The following is a 17,881-nucleotide window of genomic DNA, read 5'->3' as shown; positions in this document are numbered from 1 at the left end:
GACATCACAGTTTGGTTTATCTCGGCAAAATTATTAACATTGGTTGCACAAGTGTGGCTTACGTGACCTAAAATGTGATATCCACGTATGTCAAACCCTCGAGCCCAGAACTGTGAGGCGGATGAGCTAACCACTCAATCACCGGGTCACCCTAGATATGCAAGGAATCTTTAGAATGATATAGACATTAAATGTTAATAAAAACAAAATTAATCACATCAAAATGGAATACTACATTGTTTATCAACAACACTATTTAACACATTGCCTGGCATTGACAAGATTATACGTCCAATTCATTTAAGATGGGACGAGTATCCCATTGGGCCTGAATGCTCGTCCCTTAATGTCTTTGACGGCGCTGGACGTCCGATCCATTTGTACTGGTAGCTGTCTTACTGGCAGTCTCTTCTAGTCAAAATGGATTCGATGTCTAGCACCGTCAATACTGGCCAATGAGTTAAATGAATGTTTAACCAAAAGCACAATAACTCATTTTCCACTCTAGTGTGCACAGAAAATAAACCACATAGGAAGAGATTCTGCAACGTTTGTTTAGTTCACTGTGCGATAAATCGTGAACGTTTTGTTAGGACACGACTGATGGAGCTTCAAATGATCCCAAAGATTTATTTTAAAACAGCACGAAAGTGAAACAGAGAGTGCTGGGGAAAAATAGGTACGTGGTTCAAAACTCAGTTGGGTTTTGAAATTGCTACTTTTTTTTAACAGATACTTTTCTAACCAATCAAGAATTACAGTACACAATTGTGCAAGCAATTACATGAAATCAGTATCTGTGTAATATAAGTATTCTTTTCACTTTGGCGGTCACTGATGGCAAAATATGTCAAAAAAGTAGATATAATTTAGCCTGAAAGTAGGTGTTTCATTAATATCAACATATCATATATCATTATAAGTTTACTCTTTCTGCTTTGAAATAATCTTTCAAATGTCGATAAATATACTTGGCTGTACTATATTTGTCTTAATCTGTTCCTACATGTCAAATTATATCCCTCTTTATACTATCCATCTCACATACATTACATGCTGTGCAGTACAAGTAGAGCTCAACTCCCCGTTTGCTGGGCCTTGTGTTGTTCACGCATTTTGATAAATAAGGCAAAAATTGGAGGGGGAGGAGGCAAGTGTGGAGCTATACATTGGCTTGTGATGCACGCCCCAGACGCCATCCGAGCACACGCTCATGACTGACTCCAGCTGCCGCTCACGCCGGAGAGCGCAATTACGCTCACGCCCACTCGGAGGAAAGACGGAAAGGGAGGAGGTGGAAGGAGTTGGCCTACTTTTCACTCAATTGTGCCGTTTCACTCAATGGGATGGAATGGCGCAAGCGAGTCTGACGTATAGGCGTGCACGAGAGAGTGTTTTGAGTTCCAAGGTTAATGCTCATTTACAAGTCAAAGGTCAAATTGCCCTTGTGCTCTCTGTGAAAGCATCTCTCATCGAAACCTGAACATCCAGCAAGTATACACTGACTTGCATGTATCGCACCACACCGGGGGAAACCATGAGTGTTTGACAGGAGCACGCAAGGCCCCGAGGAGGTGGCCTGTGTTCAGGGAGGGAAGGGCGCACGCTATAGGAGTTGTGGAATCTCCCCACCCCACATGCACACAACTACTACTCATACTACTACTATGATTAAAAAAAAGAAGAGAAACCCAGGTTGTGGCAACCTTGTCTTTAAGGTAAAGGTCATGAAGCAATCCTAACACTGAAGAACAAATTTTTGGGTGAGGAATCCAAAACTGATCTCAGTACTTAAAGCCATATGCTCAATAAAATATCAGATTCTGACCCACAATGACATATAAAAGAAATAGGGTTTATTTAAGGATCTGTTTTTAGAACAAATATGGCTACTGAAATAATGTGTCAAAGTGCGAGCAGTAACATTATTTAATTTTAAATAATTTTAAAAAAGGATTGAAATTTTGGAATCAGTTTTAACCTTAACATAGTAGATTGTTTTTCCAGAATTTTTCCCAGTGTTGTCATTGGGCCTGGTAGGAAAAGTAAAATTCGAAAGCATACAAATGTACCAAATTACAACATGGCTGATCATAACATCAACCAATGCTGGAAATAAACATGATTTACTATTACAAGGATTAGACACGAAATTGTCTCAGCTACTTGATGATGAATAATATAGCTTACATTTTAGCGGTAACGATTTAAAATTCAATAAAAGTTTACCTGTAATGCAGTTTAGATCCCACCATTATGTTTCGAGAAACCCTGTGATGGAGTGAGGAAATTAATCATTGAGTATTATCAAATAAACAAACAAGATATACTTAGGAAACAAAGAAGGCATTCATCATATTAGCTATAACTTTAAAATAGAGCAAGAAGTATATGATTACTCCTGATTGCTCAATTAAACTATTAAGTTTGTTTGTTCATACATAGATAGTTTAAATAAACAATCTTTGTTGTAGTGTCCAGAGTAAGCTTGAGAAACACTACCGAACTTTAAAATGTACAACTCACTAACGCCACCTATTGAAGAAAACTGTCAAATATATTTTCTTTGAACAATGAACACAAGTTTTCATTTATCCAATGTTCAACTTTTATTCACTGAAGCACTGGCATAGTGAGTTTGTCACACTGTTTTTGTGTACTACAAGGTGTGCGTGTGCGTGTGTAATCATTTCTGGTAGCTGCTACAGAAAGAAAATATGAAAAAATAATAAATTACATGTTTTTTAGATACAGATAAATTACTGTCCTTTCACTTTTTTATTTATATATACGTGTATATGTATAAAATGTCACTACACGGGAGGCAGGATGACTGAATTGGAAGCAGAGGAAGTAGAAAAAAATCCAGATCTCACTTCTTAAAGTTATGGATATGCCAGTTCTGTGAATAAATTCAGTCTATGACAATAGCAACTATATATACTCAATTAAAAATATAAGCGCCTACTATGTTCAAAACATTTTATACACATTAAAAACATACAGAATATACAGATCCCTCACCTTAGGAGTGAGAGTGTGTGTGTGATAATGATTTTGTGCTGAGTAAAAGGTAGAAAAAAAAAGGGAATCACACACACACACACAGTATATACAGGGGATCATTGCATTGTGCAAAAGAAATAACTAACAAGGCAGAGGTTGAATATTTCATCACGGAAATTAGACGTTTGTTAAACTTTTATGGGGCTGAAACATAAAAATTGGAATTAGATGTTGTGAATATCACTTTGGTCTATTTGTGAAATTTAATGACAATGATTAATCTAAATAGCCCTGTGCTGTGGGAACATATTGGCTTTTCCTCATTTGGTCGTTCATTCCCTCCTTTGGTTGAATTTTTTGTTAACTGCAATGAACACTGAAAGGACACTTTAAGGAGATATTTTTTGGCGAAAGAAATCCTTCAATAATTGGCTATTTTGGCTGAGATTCTGTATTTACAGTACTAGATTCAGTCCACTAAGTCCTACACGTTTCTACAGCTACTTTTGAAATCGGAGGTATGCACGACTAGCTGGCTGTTCAAAATAAGAAGGGATTTAAAATGAAAAATAAAAAGTTTGAAAACAATTTTGCACTCTGAGTGGAAATCACATGGCCCATAGACAGTGAGTAACGATAGGCAAGCTGTGGCGAAATAGTAAGAGACCACAGGGGAAATAAAATGGTTGCTTTGACAGTGTTTTTACCTGAACTAAAAGGTGAAAATGACTAGATGTTGAAAACTGTGACTCACTTCTAGAGAGCAGTTGCGACGGGGGCGAGGCATTGAGCTATGGGGGCCCAATGTTGAACTTCAAGCACACCGGGGTTACCAGCGATTGACCTTTCAGTTTCTCTTGGCACGCTGCGCGCTTTGCGTGCACGAGGCGCAACACGCTGTCTTGTAGTAGGAGTAGACACAAAGTCTGGCCTGCACCACCATCACACAGTTGTGCCGTTTGTCTCTGCAGTTCTCGTCTGGGATTCACAAACAAAGAGAGAGAGAGAGAGAGAGAGAATCAGAGACAGGTTGATAAGGAATCTTCATATTTTATACTATATTGTATTGTAATTGCGAATAGCCTTATATTTTTTTACGTGTGGTGAATGGTGAAATGACATGAAAAGATTCCAAGATAATTACAGTGTGTATATTAAAGGGCATAAATGTTTATGTTATCTCGGTATGTACGAAACAATTGCCATTTATAGATGGTTACATTTTTTTTTTTATAATATGTGTGTAGACAGACTTTTTAAAATGACAATGTTTAAGAATCATTCCGACAATAGCAAACAGATTAGCAACTGAACATTTTCATTTTCATTTTTCCTTGTTGTGATCGTGACCGGCTTTCTAAAACTGAAAAGATATTTGAAATCCGATAACATGACATAATTCATCTTTTCCTTGACACGCCACTTTTGCATTTTGGCTTAAGATCGTTGTCGTGTAAACGTGGCCTGAATTGATATGAATCGAAAGATATTTTGCTAAATCCACATGTAATCATTACAAATATGTGAAAGCGTGTGTAGTGTGAGTGCAAAGGAACCTGTGACTTGTGGACTGCACGGTATGGGGTTGCATATTTGTTCCTGGTCAGGCTTGATGTTGACATCGCAGATTTGGCTGTGCTTTTTGTCTGCCGTCAGACACCGGACCTCCCTCATCTGTAGGCCTTTTCCGCAAGAGCGCGAGCACTAAAACCACCAAAAAAAAAAAACAACAACACCGTTATTAACAGTGTTCTAACTTGAATGTCACTTGACTACGTAGCCACGCCCTCTTACCGCGCTCCACTCCGTTGTGAACCACTGTGGATGACAGTCCCCCATCTCGCACTCCTGCACCGCCGGCGGTTTATCCACGTGCACGCATTCGGCTGAGGGCGCAACTGTGAAATCGTTGCCCGTCTTCTGGACGCAAATGATGTCTCTCCGCTGTGTGCCGTTCCCGCACGGAACATTGCACTGCGACAGGAACATCATTTTGTCATGTTGCCATATACAAAATAAGCATCATGTATTATGAATGCAGGACAAACTTCAAGTGTGCATTGGAGACGATACAGAATGAATGTGCTACAAAGTGCTTGTCATGCCGAACAACTCTGTGGGCCAGATTGGAGCCCTAACGGGCCGCACCTGGCCCACAGGCCTTAAGTTTGACACCACTGCTCGAAAGGTACAATTTCTAATCTTTAACAAAACACATGGCTGAGTGTTAAGACCTACCGTATGCATGCATGTACATCTTAGTGTATGTATGTATATATGTGCTTATATATGTGTATATATACATATATACATATATATATACACACACATATATATATACATATATATACACACACACATATATATATATATATATATATATATATATATATATATATATATATATATACATATATGCATGCATGTACATCTTAGTGTATGTATGTATATATGTGCTTATATATGTGTATATATACATATATACATATATATATACACACACATATATATATACATATATATACACACACACATATATATATATATATATATATATATATATATATATATATATATATATATATATATATACACATATATATACACATATACATATATATACACACATATACATATATATACACATACATATACATATACACACATATATATAATACACATATATATACACATATACATATATACATATACATATATATATATATATATATATATATATATATATACATATATACATATATACATATAGATATACAAATATATATATATATTTCAGAAACACGCTTATTTATTTATATATTTATTCATGTATTTATTTATTAACTTACTTATTAGCTATCTATTTATGTCTAAAATGCCTTTCCTATTTCTGCATCCTCACCCTCTTGCTACTGTGACAACGAAATTTCCTGAATACGGGATGATTAAAGTTGTAATAAATAAATAAATACAATACATTCGAGAAGTCTTGTACGTTCCAAAAAGAAACGTGTCATTTTTATACCTGCGTCCACGGGCTGCTGTACCACATGGTGATGGGAACACAGGGACCCCCGTTGCAAGCTTTCAGCTCAGCCGGTTTCTCCCCGACGCAGTCCCCGGCTCCCTCGCCCTCGCGGACCCCTCCGCGGGTCAGACAGACCACGTCCCTCTTCTGCACACCGGGGCCACATTGCGCCGAGCACTTGGACAAAAAAAAGCGGAGTGGAGAGCGATTTACGGGCAACTAGAGGGTGATTGGTCCCGGCGTCCGATACGGGCAGTACACTCACAGCGCTGGACCAGGCGGATGAGTACCAGTTGGTCACACAAGGACCCATGTTGCACTCCTCGCTGCCCACCGGGCGAACCCTAGAGCTGCATTCCACGTCGTTGACCACGCTGCCTTGATCGCTCACACAACGCACACTCCTCGTTTTCTTTCCCACGCCGCAATCCACGGAACACTGTACATACACATGCAATGAATAAACGCTTCTGCTTTACTGGGTCAAGTTAGTGGACTGTATTTAAGTAGAACCATAATTAAATATAATTTAGGGAATTGATTCAACTAAACATGATAGACCGCAACTGTTAGAATGGACTACCTGGGAAAAAGAATTATTAGTTGTAGAACCATGTGATTTATCACAATCAGCCTAAAATGTCATGATAAAACTCATGCAAGATTTACACTAGTATTTGGAATAAAACCTTAATTTTATTCTATTTTGTTTATCCATTACAGTGATCATTTATACTTAAGCTTGACTCCAAAGCATTTAATTTGTTACTTTAGTGACGCAAGTGAAATAATTTTATCATGATCTATGATATCATCATACACTGTACTTTTAGTTTGTGGCACTTATTTTTGATGACATATTTTCATGGATGATTTCCTGGAAAATTTCATATTAGTCTATTGCTCAGTACGCAGCAATACGCCTACAGTTCAATAAACTGCAATATATCGAGTGCAATGGCTCGCTTTTAAAAGCCTTACTGCCCATGTTATTCATTTATATTTAATTTTTAAGAATATACAGGATCATTTATGTTTTTTCCTCTTATTGTTTGGTACAGTGTTGAAACTGTCAATAATGTTACAGTGGCTAATAACAATAGTCAATATAGTACCTATAAGGACCCCAAAAATGTGTTGTTTTACAAGAACACAATGTATTTAACATCTGAAATGATGATGGTACCAACTTGCAAAAAGTAATCAGTGTAAAAAGTTTGCTTTGTTGCATTTGTCCTTATGTTACAACTGGAACAAATACATTCTCCTAGAGTTGGATCAAAAGAGTTTTTATCTTATCTTAGGCTGAGACTTTCATGATCCATTTGATACATTTAAACAGCCACTTAAGTTCCCCAAAGGGCTGTTAGTCTGATAAAGTACTGCAGGAATGAAATTCAAGGGAAACAGGGACATTTTCCTTTAAAGGGCGGAATGTCAGAATCCAAAGTAATCGGGGACACACAAACATTATTTCTTACCGTGCTCCAGTCGGGGCCGACCTCCCAGTGGGAGCAAAGCTGGAGCTGGCAGGCCTGTGTGGACTCTGGCGGGCTGAGGTTGGCGCAGCGCTGGGGGTGGACCATGGTGGAGCGGTTGCCAAAACTCTGCCTGCACTGGAGCTGTCGCTGCTGCAAGCCAGGCCCGCAGGAGACGCTGCACTCCGACCAAGCGCTCGCCTCCCAGCTAAGGCCGGGGGACACAAGGAAAGAAACGTGGCTCACTCATGAGGACGCCAATTGAATTTTGACAGCGACGGAAGACAAAATGATCAAGAGAATTTGAAATGTAAAATATGATCTATTATTGTAATTGTGAATAAACGTTTGGACCGTTCCGTGTTTGAAATGCTGAAAAAACATTGAGACATAAAATGTATAGGTTTTTTTTCAATTTTCGTGGATTTTTTTGTCATTAAACTACTTTTATTATCATTTGCCCATATGTCTTTTATATATTTATTTTATTTATACATGTATATATAAATAAGGCAGAGGTTATATACGGTTCTGTATGTCAGTCTGTATGTATGATTGTGTTCAAGATAATTCAGGAATTAATCAAAGGGTAATTTATTCGTACATAAATAACTTTTTGTATGTAATAAAAACCACTGTTATTATCCTATTTTTGAATTTTATAGATAAAAAAATCATGTATTATTTTAATCCATATTATGATAATACACTATTTTGTGTTTTTATTTTTGATATATCTTTAAACAAAACACGAAATTATGATTACAATTCATATTTTCCTATCATATATCATTGTCAATATCATATTTTTTTGCCATCATTATTTGTACACAATGTTGTAGTATTATTATAACACATAATGTTGTAAGACAAAATAATGGAAATGCATATGAATATCATATGTCATTATTTTGTAAATAAATCTGTATTATTCAAAAAAAATATTCGGGGTAGCAAATTGGTGTTGGCATGTGTAGCTCCTTACAATGGTGGACAAGCGTGTACGTTGCAAGGTTCCTCCTCTGGCACTGGTTTAGCGGCAGAGTCGCATTTCCTCTCGGGAACTTCCTCATCTGTGTGGCGATCAATGCAGATGATCTCACGAAATTGATGACCTGGAATGGATTGGAGGGGAACGTTTAGTCATGTCGTACTTGCAAACAACATCCGTGAGAGGGCGACAGATCACATCGTTTGAAGGGAGCAATCTACGCCAAAATGGACCACCAGCAGAAATATAGATTTTGTAGTGTTTTAAAGTAAGATTGTCACTTATAAGTAATCACCATTTTCCTTCTGCTTAAGTTTGGTTCAACTCTTTAGCTGCCATTGACAGCAACTGCCATCCAATACACTTGAACTCGATCATCCCAGCCAAATTTTTTAATAAAAAAATTGAACATTCTGAAATGCTCCTAGGTATGATTGGTTGTCTGTCTCCTCGTGCCCTGCGATTGGCTGGCCACCAATTCAGGGAGTCCCCCACCTGGTGCCCGTAGTTAGTTTGGATAGGCTCCAGCACCCCCCGCAAACCGTGTGAGGATAAACTGTAGGGAAAATGAATGACTGAACTAACCCGAGTCAAAAGTTTTAAGAAAATTCACCATTCAGCCAGCTGGGAAAGTGTCTCAAAACCTTTGAACGCGGGTGTGCATGCACTCGGTTTGGTTCTGATGGAAGCATGTCATCTGACCTTTACCACAGGAAACCGAACACTGTGACAGCGCGCCTCTCCTCCACACAAACGGCGGCTGAGTGTCCAACGGCAAGTCGGTGCGGGGCGGGATCCGGGCATTGCGATTGGGCGCCGAGGCCCGGGGTCGCGACCTTTCGCCGGTCCAGCGGTCAGACGACGGGGGAACGTATACGGGCGAAGAGGAGGAGGAGGAGTGAAAAGAAGGGATGGGAAGAGGAGGAGCGGCAGGAGGAGGCTCTTCTATTGACACAGTCAGAGGACCTGGGGGAAGGAGAACAAATAGGAAGGACATTAAGAAGCATCTGGAAGAATGAGACAAGGCAGGAATGCCAATGTTATGGAAACCAGTGTTGATCACATCATGATGAAGTCACTGTCGCATGACGCCTGCCTTCCGTGTAGTAGGTCATGCGCACACGTGGTGAGCCCTCCTACTTGGCCCATAGTAATACCCACCCTAACCCCTAAACCAGGGGTTGGTTCGCGGGCCGCGTTAACGTCAACTCGATTTCATGTGGGCCGGACCATTTTAGATAAACTTAGATAGACTTTTTATAAATGGATTAAAAGAACTAGATTAAAAGTCCTGAATATTCCGTTTTTTATAGATGTAAAACAATGTTTATTTTAGCTTTTTTTAAATATATTTTTAGATTTTACAAAATGATTTTTGAACTAAAAACACAGAAAAAAATGGTAAAAAATTTACAAGTATTGATTTAAAAAGGGGGAAAATCAGGAACTTTAATATACATCTATACTCTTCATTTTAATTTGATCCTAAAACAGAAAGTCGGCACTCATGATTTACTTTCCCGGGCCACACAAAATGATGCGGCGGGCCAGATTTGGCCCCCGGGCCGCCACTTTGACACATATGCTCTAAACACATCGATCTTTCCCCAAAGACGGGGCCCATACCCGATTTTCATGAGTCATAGCAATTTATTTAGTCTCTGCCATTATTCTAATATAAAATCACGATTTACTTTTTTCTAGTAGCATTTTTTTATGCCACGTCTCCTCTCCACAAAATACATATTTCGAGAGCACTAATAATTTGTATTTAAGTGTAACAACTTGTTGGAATTATTTTATATAAGTTATCCTGATTCTGGTATGACTGTTGAAATGTTAGTTAATAGAATGGGGATGTCTTGACCCCCTGGAAAGTTTCACCTTATTCAACAAAGAGGAACTACCCAGGGGGGCGGACGCCTGTCTGTTTGTCTGTTTTGTGAGGGTTGCAAGATATCAGGAATAAGACTGTAAAGATGTTATCTCGAAGGGGCATATGGTCATGATCAAAGAACCTTTTGTAACAGGGAGAGAACTATCTCTCCTTTGATCAGCTTGAAACTTCCTGTAACTTGGACACTCCCAAAACACAATAAGAGACTAGGCGGAGGAAGATTTTCTTCAGAGTGTTTTCGAAGGGCTGAGACGCGAACGGTCCTGAGAACCTCTCATTTTTTAAATAAAGTTAACTCAAATTCTCTGTGCTTTCCTTCTTCACAGGTTGGTGAAACAAATGTTTGGTGTTTGAACCTAACATTTAATTGGTCCTTCGAGCCGGATTCCAAGATACCGGACGATCCCAGCGGGTGAGCAAGATCCAGAAAAGTCTGTGGCCACAGCATAAAAATCCTTTTCCAGGACTGTTTCTTCCTTACGGGCTGGGGTCCAAAGGTTGAAGGGATACCGAGGACGCAGAGAATCGTGAGTGAATTTTATTTAAAAAAGGAATGAATGAGAAAAAATGAATGAATGAAGGCGTAACAGACCCCTTTAGTTGGAAAGACTAATTAAACTCTGTAAAATTAAATCCGTTGGCGTAACAGACACCCTTAGTTGCAAAAGACTAATTAAACTCTGTAAAGGATAGCGGAGTCCTGATTAAAAAGAAATGAAAACCCTGAGAATCCTAGAGCCCTATCAGGTAAAAAAAATTCAAACAACAAAATTCCACATGCGTACAGAGGTCAAATTCAAACAACAAACTTTCGCAGGCGGACAGACACCCTTAGTTTTAGCACACTAATTAAATTCTGTAAAGGAAAGCGAAATCCAGGATGTATTGAATAGGAAAAATCTGTGACGGATAGTGGAGTTCTGGGTGTATTGAATGAAAAGAGAAAAAAAGGATAGAGTCCTGGTTAAAGAGAAATAAATAAGTGAATTAAAAGGAGTGAACGTGCAAAAAAGTGTGTTTGGAAATACATTTTACCATTTGGTGATTTGTATCTCATATCAAACAACAGGAGACAAATGTCGACCTTTAGTGGATGTATGTAGACATGAGACTCCGCCTGAAAAGGTTGAAGTGAGTTTACCACTAAAGGAATTTATCGACATCCTGTTGCCTAAACCCAGTGTTAGTGCACTATAGGTGCAAAGACCCACTGGGACTAAATTTTATTCAAAAATGGGTAAAGTACAAAGTAAAACAAGTAAAAAAGAGGAATTCCTCTCGGAACTTGCGTCTAAAGACTGGAAGATAGTTCATAGAGAGGATCCCGACGCGGTGGAATCCTTGCGTTATTGGGTAAAAAAATATGGGTTCACTGGTAGACTAATAATAAAAGATATCCGTGAACTACAACAAAAAATCGAAAAATCGTGTAACAAAAAACGAAGTAAAATGCAAAAACAAGGTTATGATCAAACCAAAGCGTGGTTGCGAATAGCAGGGCAAATAGAAGAGGTTGAGAAAGTAGCTAAACAAAAAAGAGAAGAGATATATATATTAGGCCTGTTAAAAAAACAGTGGTCCCTCTTCAGCTCTCCTCGTGCGAGGCTCCACATGTAAGCAGGGAGCACGACGACGAGGGGGGGGAAAGGGGGCCTGCTGGTCGTGCGGCAAAGAGGGCCACATAGCCAGGGAATGCGGGGGCAACCCTCCCCGCGCACAGCGACGACATGATAGCGCACGACTAAAACAGGAGGTAGCAAAACAAATGGTTAACAAAAGTAAGGGAATAGATAGATAAAAAAGGTGGTGAAACCCCCCTTCACAGATGCGGACCCCCCTCAAGCTAAACACTCTTTGCAAACAAAAGGAGAGGGGGGGGGGGGCTTCGCCCATACAGTTTACTGCTCCCTTCACACCAAAAACAAAGGGCAGGAAAGACTACCACAAGAGAGACAGAGATAGTTGATAGTGTTATGATATATTAGTGAAAAAATTATGGGTCTTTTATTAAACACTAAAATTTATATTAGGAAATGCCTAGTGAAAGGTTATTTTCCCTAAATTGTAATTGAGGTAATAGTGAGCACAGAAAATGGCTCTTATTTTAAATAAAACCGCCTTCTTAGAGCGAATAGGAATTCAGCCAGAGCTTTAACTATTGGGTTTTAGAAATATGAGAGTGATTTGCGATTTAGACTTAAGTATTAAGAATCATCCAAATTATTAATGATATCAAACATGAAAACAATGCAGAAATGGCATTTATCCAAATTATTAGGTAAATTTAGATAAATTGTTTGTCTTTTTGTGTTTCTAATTGGCCGACCATCAAGATATAATCAATCAGATATCAAGGTGGAAAATGATTTAGAAATTTGAAATCAAATTTTGATGAAAATTATGGAAAATTGTTTAGTCAAATGAAATTTTAATGGTAAAAGCAGCAGTACTCCAAACGTGAAATTTGAAGTGGAGAAACAAATCTGCTATGCAAAATTTAGGAGCACTGAAAAGACAGTGCTTGATACCAAATTCCAAAGTACTATTGATTTATTGTGATAATGGCATCCAAATTGTGTTAACAGAATAATTGACTGAATTGACAAAAGTTTCCATATTTCGTTCGAAAAAAAATAAAAAATAAAAAAAAAAAAATATATATGGAAATCTAATTTAGTGGAATATACCAAACACCATTATTCACTACACGATTGGAATTGGAGGATGAGGCTAATCATATGTCTGCATAAAAGAAAAAACTTTAAAGAAACGCATTAATTTTGGGTTGGCAGAGGGAGATTGCATTTCTCAACAGGAAACATGATGAGCAACCCGGGATGAGAGTGCAATTGTTCCTGACCAAACCAACAGACATGAAAATAGCGGATCCATTTTGTGCTCTGTAAGAAGGTTCTCTCAGTTGAAACGTATGATGAGACAGGTAAGATAAACTTTTTGACGTAATCAGACAAAATGGCAAGCACTCCAATATTGATTGGAAAGATTATTGCTCGGGGAGCAATGCTGTAAGCCATAAGGAACTTTTTATATTGGTTTTATTGTCTCCATATAAAAAAAAGCGTTTCAATTGAGACTACACCTTCTTACAGATAGTTAAAGTAAACAATTGTGACTAGATCTTCTTACATATTTTTTGAAGTAAACAATTAGAGAGAAAAGAGAAACTACAATGGATAGAAATGTAACTAGAATTTAATTTTATGCCTGACTATTGAAAAATATTGATTAAGAAAGTTTTATAGGAGATGATTGGCAAACTCCGAAGACAATGGAATGTTACATTTGATAATAAGACTACTAGTTTGGGATATTTTGAATTAGAAAACACTGAGGTTAATATGCAACGCAATACACATTGTTAGATGAATTTGGGACTTGATTAGTATGCATTTTAAAAGTAATGGGCTTTAATTGCTCTAAAAGATACAATTATGTTAAAAATATTGACCCTGACAAACAAAGGGTGATTATATTTTACTGGGTTCAATTCTATTTAGAATTATAAATGTGTGCATTTTGTTTCTGAATATAATTGATGTGAATCTAAACTGTTACAGAGAACGGGAAAGCTGTTTTCCTGGGGAGGAAGCAGCCTGGTTTGCTTTTTGTATTTTTCCTATTCTTAGTATGATTAGTTAATTTGTGTAATTGTAGGAAAGAGGAAAAAACAAATATGGGTTTTGATCTTAACAAGGAAGCAGTGTTCAAAATAGAATATCAGCTAGCATGTTTAATTTTGACTAATAAGGCATTTTAAATTTTCACAAACATAATGATGAATGTTAAGCACGTGTTAAAGACAACGACAGAACACAGCAGTATGCACAGCAACAAAACTGAGCCGATCTCAAGAACAGTCAGCAGACGAACTGTACAAAGCTAAAGGCCTACCGTACCTACCAAAAATGTATTCCATAATTGAGCCATAAATGTCTCAACAGGGGGGAGGTATGGTGAAGAGGTATAAATACCTATTTTAAATTTTTGTAGGAACTGTTTAATTTGTTATTTTTTATTGATCTGTAAAGAACATGGGATCTCCAAAATCATCTGGAGTGACAATGGAGCTCATTTTTCAAACAGCATAGTGCAAAACATGGCAAAACAACTGGTAGAACTACCTTGAGATTAACACCTTTTGAGATAGTTATTGGAAGACCATTTCAACTTCCTTTATGGGAAGATGAAGGAGAGAAACTCATCCAAAGAACATGTAAGGTGCCGTGATCTTTTGTCTATCTTGCAGGAGGTGGTGTAGCCAGGTGACTGGATCCTGATCCGAGTCATAAAAATGAAGTCCTGGTTCTCTCCACGATGGGAAGACCCATTCGTGGCCCAACTCACCAACCTCCACAGCAGCAAAGATCGCTGAAAAGTCAAAGTCGATTCAGGTCAAAGAGTTCGAGACAGGTGACTCTGAGTGGACTAAGTCGGACGGTGTCAAAACCCTTGTCCGTGAAGAAACTCATCTGACGTCTACTCACCAGCCACGAGCACCCCTCACTTAACCCTGACCTCCCATAGACTTTGCACCTCTATACAGAAGCCACAGTGAAAGCTGTTGCCATCCACATCACAGTGACTGGACTGTCAGTGACAGCCTGGGCGTATCTGAACGCCCCGCCCACAGAGACTCGAGTTGGAAAACAAGTGCGGGAAACGTCCTGCCTCAACGCTGGAAAGGCAGAGCCAAGCGGTCCGCTCTTGGACGGGGACCCAATCTACATCAACAACATCGGAGTTTCCTGCAGCATACCAGATGAGTATAAACTCGCTGACCAAATTGCACCACTCCAGAACAGGACGGAGGAAGGGTTTGCAGCCATCCATGAACAGTTGTCGGTGACCTCCTGATGGCGTTCCAGAACAGAATTGCTGTTGACATGCTCACATTCATCCCTAACAACACAGCAGCTGACGGGAGTTTAACCAAGGCCCTGGAGGGCCTTCGATCCCTCAACAGCAAGATGAAAGAACATTCTGGAGTCGACACCTCAATGTGGGGCGAATTTGGTAGCATGTTTGGCGAGTACAAACAGTTGATTGTATCAGTTTTAATGTCAATCGCTGTTTTTGCTGCCATTCTCACAACTTGTGGATGTTGTTGTATTCCCTGTATTCGTGCGTTATGTGAAAGGTTAATAACAAATGCTATACAACCAGTCAAATCAGAAATGTATGCCTTATTGACATCTGGAGGCGAACCACGGGATGACGACGACGCCGACGCATCTGGGATGAGAAGGAAATGCAGTTCATTGGACTGCCTGAAATGTTCCAAGATGCTAAAGACTCTGGCATTGACTTTTGAGTGTAACGTTTTCTGTTATTTTTGTGATCCTGTAATGTGAAAATCTGAAAAGAAGAGGTTATGGGTGATGATATTTTATAACAGAATCTGGATAAACAGGAGGGTTATGTTGGAATTATTTTATATAAGTTATCCTGATTCTGGTATGACTGTTGAAATGTTAGTTAATAGAATGGGGATGTCTTGACCCCCTGGAAAGTTTCACCTTATTCAACAAAGAGGAACTACCCAGGGGGGCGGACGCCTGTCTGTTTGTCTGTTTTGTGAGGGTTGCAAGATATCAGGAATAAGACTGTAAAGATGTTATCTCGAAGGGGCATATGGTCATGATCAAAGAACCTTTTGTAACAGGGAGAGAACTATCTCTCCTTTGATCAGCTTGAAACTTCCTGTAACTTGGACACTCCCAAAACACAATAAGAGACTAGGCGGAGGAAGATTTTCTTCAGAGTGTTTTCGAAGGGCTGAGACGCGAACGGTCCTGAGAACCTCTCATTTTTTAAATAAAGTTAACTCAAATTCTCTGTGCTTTCCTTCTTCACAGGTTGGTGAAACAAATGTTTGGTGTTTGAACCCAACACAACTTTGCAGAAAAACAAAAATATTCATTTTTTTAGACGGAACTTCTAAATATCACTGTTTCTCGTGCTCTAATGCTCAAAATATGATACTGAAGAGTATACGACTGCGATGGTTTTAAAGAATACTTGATCATTGAAAAAGTGAAGCTAAAAATTTCCTGAATTCTCACTGCATCTTAATTTTCGTATTATACTTTAACTGTTCCCAGATAAAATATGCCAGTTAACGGTGTTGTTTGTGTTCCTACTGACTGCGAAGGGATGCCCTCGCCGGTTCTCTCTCCCTGGGGGTCTCTGCTTCCTTCTTCTCAACGGGGACGTAGAACTCGTAGTCGATTCCCGGGTTCTGCTGGTGGAAGATGATCTGCGCAAACAAGGCACGCAAGGGAACAGTGAGAAAGGGATCGACCATATTGCCTTCATGTGTTATGCGCGGTGTAAAGGGAAGGAACCCATGCTGAGCTTCGTGGGGGATTAAGTCAACGTTTATTTGGATATTTTACTTTCATGACCCTGAAGATTAGTTTCCCTCTTTGCTTTTTTCCGCTGCTGCCAAGAGAGCTTTTTACTACAAAAGATTTTTGGGGAGTTGGATCAAATATACCCCCTAAAAGTAAAGAACCAATTCCCATCCCGTTAATGAAAATCAGAAAATCAGCGTAAAGTGACACTGCAAAAATTGCATTAATATTCATGGGTGATGATTCGTTTGCTTGTTTGGTATATAACATGCCAGAATTTGTTTGTTTGTAAAGGCCATTAAAAAAAGACTAAGAAAAAACCAATAATATTATTCTTATAAAAAAAATCCTGCAAATGTGGTGTTATTTTGTGATTTATTTATTCATTTCTAGGATACATTTTTGGTTTGCTCAAAATATTGGGGCCTGGTAAAAAAAAAAAAAAAAAAAAAAAAAAAGTTTCCTATAAAATGAATAACTACACATATATTTATTAAAAAGCATGATTGTGATCCAAGCCTTTTAAATCTAGTGTTCTTAATTGTTACTTATCTTAACAACAATTAGAAAAAAAAGGCTAAGAAAAAAACAATAATATTATTCTTATAAAAAAAATCCTGCAAATTGTGTTATTTTGTGATTTTTTTTTATTTATTTCTAGGACACATTTTTGGTTGGCTCAAAATGTTGGGGCCTGTTAAAAAAAATATGAATAAAAAAAATAGAAATAAAAGAAAAGTTTCCTATAAAATGAATAATTACACCTATATATTTATTAAAAAGCATGATTGTGATCCAAGGCTTTTAAATCTAGTTTTCTTGATTGTTACTTATCTTAACAACAATTAGATTTTTGGGTCCTCCTCCCCATGTATCTGACTTTGCAACGTGCCCTATTTTTGTATTTAAAAAACCATCAATGTCATGTATGTTCATATATGCATTTATAAAAGATTAATGTTGGCATGCCGCAGTCATGCTCCCCCCAAAGGATGTATCCTAATCAGACGGCACTGATTTTCATTTGGATTTGTATTTTTTCCAAGTGGCCCCGCCTACAGAGATGCTCCATTTTCATCCATCTGGAAAGCGTTTTACTCTTAAATT

General features: G+C 38.3%; 1 protein-coding gene across 2 annotated transcripts in view; it reads right to left on the bottom strand.

The window, feature by feature from the left end:
• Positions 1–2,584: 2,584 nt before the first annotated feature.
• Positions 2,585–17,881, bottom strand: part of adamtsl4 (ADAMTS-like 4) — a 59,748-nt gene continuing 44,451 nt past the window's right edge. For both annotated transcript variants that reach the window (XM_077598523.1, XM_077598522.1), the window contains exons 9-17: positions 16,566–16,677; positions 9,206–9,469; positions 8,498–8,627; positions 7,516–7,720; positions 6,300–6,473; positions 6,032–6,211; positions 4,801–4,980; positions 4,563–4,710; positions 2,585–3,984 (exon numbers count right to left, since the gene is read on the bottom strand). In XM_077598523.1, the coding sequence (XP_077454649.1) occupies positions 3,854–3,984; positions 4,563–4,710; positions 4,801–4,980; positions 6,032–6,211; positions 6,300–6,473; positions 7,516–7,720; positions 8,498–8,627; positions 9,206–9,469; positions 16,566–16,677 (1,524 nt within the window). In that variant the 3' untranslated portion in view covers positions 2,585–3,853. The remainder of the gene's footprint in view (positions 3,985–4,562; positions 4,711–4,800; positions 4,981–6,031; positions 6,212–6,299; positions 6,474–7,515; positions 7,721–8,497; positions 8,628–9,205; positions 9,470–16,565; positions 16,678–17,881) is intronic.

Source organism: Stigmatopora argus, chromosome 4, assembly GCF_051989625.1.
Source record: "Stigmatopora argus isolate UIUO_Sarg chromosome 4, RoL_Sarg_1.0, whole genome shotgun sequence".
Taxonomy (NCBI): Eukaryota; Metazoa; Chordata; class Actinopteri; order Syngnathiformes; family Syngnathidae; genus Stigmatopora; species Stigmatopora argus.
This window is presented reverse-complemented; position numbering and strand designations above follow the sequence as displayed.